Source organism: Salmo trutta, unplaced genomic scaffold (assembly GCF_901001165.1).
Source record: "Salmo trutta unplaced genomic scaffold, fSalTru1.1, whole genome shotgun sequence".
NCBI lineage: Eukaryota > Metazoa > Chordata > Actinopteri > Salmoniformes > Salmonidae > Salmo > Salmo trutta.
The window spans coordinates 18687452-18693451 of record NW_021822911.1 but is presented as its reverse complement, the minus strand read 5'-3'; the positions used below and the strand labels follow the sequence as shown (position 1 = coordinate 18693451).

The window sequence follows — 6000 nt, the reverse complement described above, 5'->3', positions numbered from 1 at the left end:
AATTTAGGGGTCGCTAAACAAAGGAACACAACACTTATTTGTCATAACTCATCGCTAAAATCATTTGTGCGAGAGGAGGGAGATGAGGTTGCACGCCCTGTTAAAACTAACAGCTCAAACACCACATGGAATCTGGGAATAATGTGTACATCCCTGGTTAGAGGACAACTTGTAGAAAGCAGCTAGCTACATTTTGAAGTGTTGCATTTTGATTGAAGTGGGTCACCAACGTGGTAAGTGTAACACAACTCTTTTTTTGTTAGTCACTTTTTGTTAAATCTCATAAATAGTAACTCTTCCATTTCAGAGCCTGGATTTTCCCCCTGAGGATAATATCCATATCATGTTGAAATCAATAGAACAGGGGACAAACGTTTAGGGTTCTATATTGTGACATCATTAAAATACTCCTACTACAATGTTAAAACATTCTACATTGTGACATTAATTCATTGATATCATGAAACAACTCCTTCATGTATGTACTTTCTGATATTTGATCAGAGATTTTTTATCAGATTATCTCTTGTCACAGGTATGAGATTTCTCTCCTGTGTGTGTTCTCTGGTGTTTAGTCAGACCACCAGACTCAGTAAAACTCTTCCCACACTGATCACAGCTATACGGTTTCTCTCCTGTGTGTGTTCTCTGGTGTACTGTCAGCTGGCTAGATTGAACAAAACTCTTCCCACATTGACCACAGCTATAAGGTTTCTCTCCTGTGTGCATTCTCTGGTGTAAAGTCAGATGGTCAGATCTAGTAAAACTCTTCCCACATTGATCACAGCTATAAGGTTTCTCTCCTGTGTGTGTTCTCTGGTGTTTAGTCAGACTACCAGACTCAGTAAAACTCTTCCCACATTGACCACAGCTATAAGATTTCTCTCCTGTGTGCATTCTCTGGTGTAAAGTCAGATGGTCAGATCTAGTGAAACTCTTCCCACATTGATCACAGCTATAAGATTTCTCTCCTGTGTGTATTCTCTGGTGCACTGTCAGATTGCCAGATTTATGAAAACTTTTCCCACATTGACCACAGCTATAAGATTTCTCTCCTGTGTGTATTCTCTGGTGCACTGTCAGATGGCCAGATTGACTAAAACTCTTCCCACATTGACCACAGCTATAAGGTTTCTCTCCTGTGTGTATTCTCTGGTGCACTGTCAGAGATGTAGATTGAACAAAACTCTTCCCACATTGAGTACAGCTATAAGGTCTCTCTCCTGTGTGGATTCTCTGATGAATTTTAATGCCTGAGGAGGTGAATCTCTTCCCACAGTCAGAGCAGCAGTGAGATTTCTTCCCTGTGGATCTCTGCAGGTGTTTATTGAGGTGTTCTGATCTGGAGAGACTCTTCTCTGCCTCTTCAGCATCAAGAGGTTGTTGAGACTCCCCAGAGGATCCACAACTGTCCCGCCTCTCTCCTGTGTGAACAACAAAGACAGACAGATGGTTAAAGGCCCACAACAGCAGTAATCCACTGTAAAAGTGTTGCCAACAGCGCAGCCACGATGTTGTACAACAAATGACATCTGTAATGAATGTTAAAATTATTTGACAATTGTCTTAAAATGAGCTAGAATAGTCATATTTTGTCTTGTTTTCACATTAGTAGTAAAATCGATGATGGTAGGCTAGAAATAAGTTAAAGTTATTGAAACTCGAAGCAGTGTGCCAGACAACTCTTTGTATCCAATGTAGGCCCCTTTTTGTGTTTGCTAAAATTGCGGCACGAGGGCGATGCACATGCAATTTGATTGCAGAAACTCCTCCCTGCTAATGAGGAAACCGCTAGTTATGGATGTAGTATATCTGCCTGGAGCAAAAATGGTGAGCAAAGATTTTAGTTTTTCACAATGTATTCTGAATGTGAACGGGGAAAACTCAGGGGAGAAACCTCCATTTCCAGGTTGCTTATGAGTGCATTTCACACTATTTTGGATTATAATTGTAAGGCTCGTTTGAATGTCCTGCTTAATATAATGTTTGTGTCATCATCGCAAATAAACTACTTTGTACTTAAAAACACTTCAACCATTAAAATGCTCTTTGGCTTTTCCATCAGCTTGACAATGAGGGTTTGTACAGTTTGCCAAATTGGCCCATAACTTCACCTAACAATAACATAGACCTACTTTAGGACCCATAACTTCACCAAACAATAACATAGACCTACTGTAGGGCCCATAACTTCACCTAACAATAACATAGACCTACTGTAGGACCCATAACTTCACCTAACAATAACATAGACCTACTGTCGGACCCATAACTTCACCTAACAACAAATATAGGAAAATATCTCTGTGTGTTGTACAATAGCCTATCCATCAAGGAACAGTTCTCTACACATTATGAGCGAAGTATCTCTGTGTCCAAACAGACTAACGAGACCCTACAGTAAATCAAGCAGACAATAACACTTTATAAACATCAATTTGTTAGGGATGTTGGATTCAAAGTGGAGCACGGCATAACTTTCTTTACCAGAGTAATGAATGAAGAAGCACTTTTGTTGTTGTTGCATGTCGTGATGTTTGTCATGTGACTGTCATTCAGAAAATGATTTCCTGGATCAGCTGATGATAGTTGAACATGTGACTGTAACTAAACAGCTACAGCATTAAGTATTATGTGTAATTATTTAAGAACCGCATTAATGACAGTATCCATTTGGGTGTCAATAAAGTTAAGGTGACTCTCGGTTAGAACCATTGGATTTAGCAAACTCTGAAATGATTTATGAGTATAACTACTGTTCCCTGAAGGAGGGAAACTAGGTACAACATACTATTAAATCCGTGCCTCTCTGGAAGCCCCGCCTTCCACAGGTGATGACCGTGAGGCTCCGATTTATTCCTTAAATGTAATACCGCTCTTCACCGACCCAGGAAGGGGTGGGGCCAAACAGGTGTTGTACCTCGTTTCCCTCCTTCAGGGAAGTGTAATTATAATCAAAGTTACACTCCCTTTCAATCAGTCAACTTCGGTACAACATACTATGGGGAAATACAATCATTCCCCATGCCGACCCAAACAGATACTAAATGAAACGGCCCCTGGCAGACCACCCAGACCTGACCCCGCAAGATGCGTCAGTTGTCAATTTATTAATTGTCTTTTGTTTGAAACTCCTGTCAATGTTGAGTAAGGACGGGCACCTGATTACACATATAGAAGTAGGATTAATCTACCTGGCCTGTACACAAATGTAGGCCTATAAATGTGCCCATTTGGGGATGTCTGATAGTATTTCAACCTGGTCGAGAATAATTTTTATTTTATTAATACACGTGGGTGGTGTTTATATATGGAAAAATACACATTAGAAATTTTCAACCAATCGATTGGTAGAAACAAAATTAGACTATTGGTTGGCCAAGATTTATTTTAGTTGGGGACAGCACTAGAAGATGATTTTGGGGCTCCCGAGTGGTGCAGCGGTCTAAGGCACTGCATTTCAGTGCTTGAGGCGTCACTACAGACCCTGGTTCGAATCCTGGCTGTATCCCAACCGGCCGTGATTGGGAGTCCCATAGGGAGACGCACAATTGGCCAAGCGTCGTCCGTCATTGTAAAAAAGAATTTGTTCTTAACTGACTTGTCTAGTTAAATAAATGTTACATTTGAAAAATGTAATAAAACATAGAGCATTCAGAAAGTTCAGACCCCTCCCCTTTTCCACATTTTGTTAAATTACAGCCTTATTCAAATGTTTAATGCCCATCCAAGAGACTGTCGACCAATCATGTTCACATTGTCATGCTGTGACACGCAGTTCCTAAAATACACGTTATAAACTAAGCTAATTGTCCCAAAATCCCTTTTAAAAAGTCAGGGTACGAGTGAGAAACCGGCAAGGCACCAACTTTGAGAAGGTTCTAAAACAAAGGTTTCAAACCAATTCATTAATGTTATTGAATCATATAAATGTTATTGAATCTAGGTATGTTTCACCCTTAATGTAATTGAATCTAGGTATACAGTTGAAGTCGGAAGTTTACATACACATTAGCCAAATACATTTAAACTCAGTTTCTCACAATTCCTAACATTTAATCAGAGTGGAAATTCTTCCCTGTCTTAGGTCAAGTAGGATCACCACTTTATTTTAAGAATGTGAAATGTCAGAATAATAGTAGAGAGAATGATTTATTTTAGCTTTTATTTCGTTCATCACATTCCCAGTGGGTCAGAAGTTTACATACACTCAATTAGCATTTGGTAGTATTGCCTTTAAATTGTTTAACTTGGGTCAAACGTTTTGGGTAGCCTCCCACAAGCATCCCACAATAAGTTGGATGAATTTTGGCCCATTCCTCCTGACAGAGATGATGTAACTGAGTCAGGTTTGTAGGTCTCCTTGCTCGTACACGCTTTTTCAGATCTGCCCACAAATGTTCTATGGGATTGAGGTCAGGGCTTTGTGATGGCCACTCCAATACCTTGACATTGTTGTCCTTAAGCCATTTTGCCACAACTTTGGAAGTATGCTTGGGGGTCATTGTCCATATGGAAGACTCACTTGCAACCAAGCTTTAACTTCCTGACGGATGTCTTGAGATATTGCTTCAATATATCGACATACTTTTCCTTCCTCATGATGCCATCTATTTTGTGAACTGCACTAGTCCCTATTGCAGCAAAGCACCCCCACAATATGATGCTGCCACCCCTGTGCTTCACAGTTGGGGTGGTGTTCTTCGGCTTGCAAGCCTCCCCCTTTTCCCTCCAAACATAACGATGGTCATTATGGCCAAACAGTTCTATTTTTGTATAATCAGACCAGATGACATTTTTTCAAAATGTTCGATCTTTGTCCCCATGTGCAGTTGCAAACCGTAGTCTGGCTTTTTTTATGGCAGTTTTGGAGCAGTGGCTTTTTCCTTGGTGAGCGGCCTTTCAGATATAGGACTCGTTTTACTTTGGATATAGATACTGTTGTACCTGTTTCCTCCAGCATCTTCACAAGGTCCTTTGCTGTTGTTCTGGGATTGATTTGCTCTTTTCGCACCAAAGTACGTTAATCTCTAGGAGACAGAACGCGTCTCTATCCTGAGCGGTATGACAGCTGCGTGGTCCCATGGTGTTTATACTTGCGTACTATTGTATGTACAGATGAACGTGGTACCTTCAGGCGTTTGGAAATTGCTCCCAAGGATGACCCAGACTGAGGTCTTGGCTGATTTCTTTTGATATTCCCATGATGTCAAGCAAAGAGGCACCGAGTTTGAAGGTATGCCTTGAAACACATCCACAGGTACACCTCCAATTGACTCAAATGATGTCAATTAGCCTATCAGAAGCTTCTAAAGCCATGGCATAATTCTCTGGAATTCTCCAAGCTGTTTAAAGGCACAGTCAACTTAGTGTATGTAAACTTCAAACCCACTGGAATTGTGATTCAGTGAATTATAAGTGAAATAATCTATCTGTAAACAACTGTTGAAAAAATTACTTGTGTCATGCACAAAGTAGATGTCCTAACCGACTTGCCAAAATTACAGTTAGTTAACAAGAAATGTGTGGAGTGGTTGAAAAACGAGTTTTAATGACGCCAACATAAGTGTATGTAAACTTCCAATTTGACAACAATTTGACCCCCACAGCAAATCTTAACTGCCAATTATAGAATATACTATATAGCCTTGAAATCAGGTTAAAACTATAATTTTGACCTCATGGGTGGCCAGTCCTTGTATTTATAGTGTAGTCAATTCAGGCGGTAGCCCTGAGCTGGACTCAAACCTGGGTCCAGCAACTGTCAAGCCAACATCTTATAACTGTTACACCAAGATGTCTGAACTTCTTGAAGAGGTCGCTAGGTTTTGGGTTAAGGTTGCTACAATAGCTTTCTCTATGAATGTGAGAGTGGTTACATTTCTCCAGCCCCCATCCATCAGCTGTTTACCAAACCAAGCCTCTGGGCAGACATTTTGTTGCTGTTTAAAACTAGGTTGCCCCTTTAAACAAGCCACACAACAATCAATCAATCTGCAA

The 6000-nt window shown here is 40.4% G+C and overlaps 1 protein-coding gene across 1 annotated transcript in view; it reads right to left on the bottom strand.

Moving 5' to 3' along the window:
• Positions 1-567: 567 nt before the first annotated feature.
• The window catches only part of LOC115186745 (zinc finger protein 271-like), a gene marked incomplete at both ends in the record, with an annotated part of 51386 nt that continues 45953 nt past the window's right edge, over positions 568-6000 (bottom strand). Inside the window, one exon of the mRNA XM_029746265.1 lies at positions 568-1253. Coding sequence (XP_029602125.1) covers positions 568-1253 — 686 coding nt within the window. The remainder of the gene's footprint in view (positions 1254-6000) is intronic.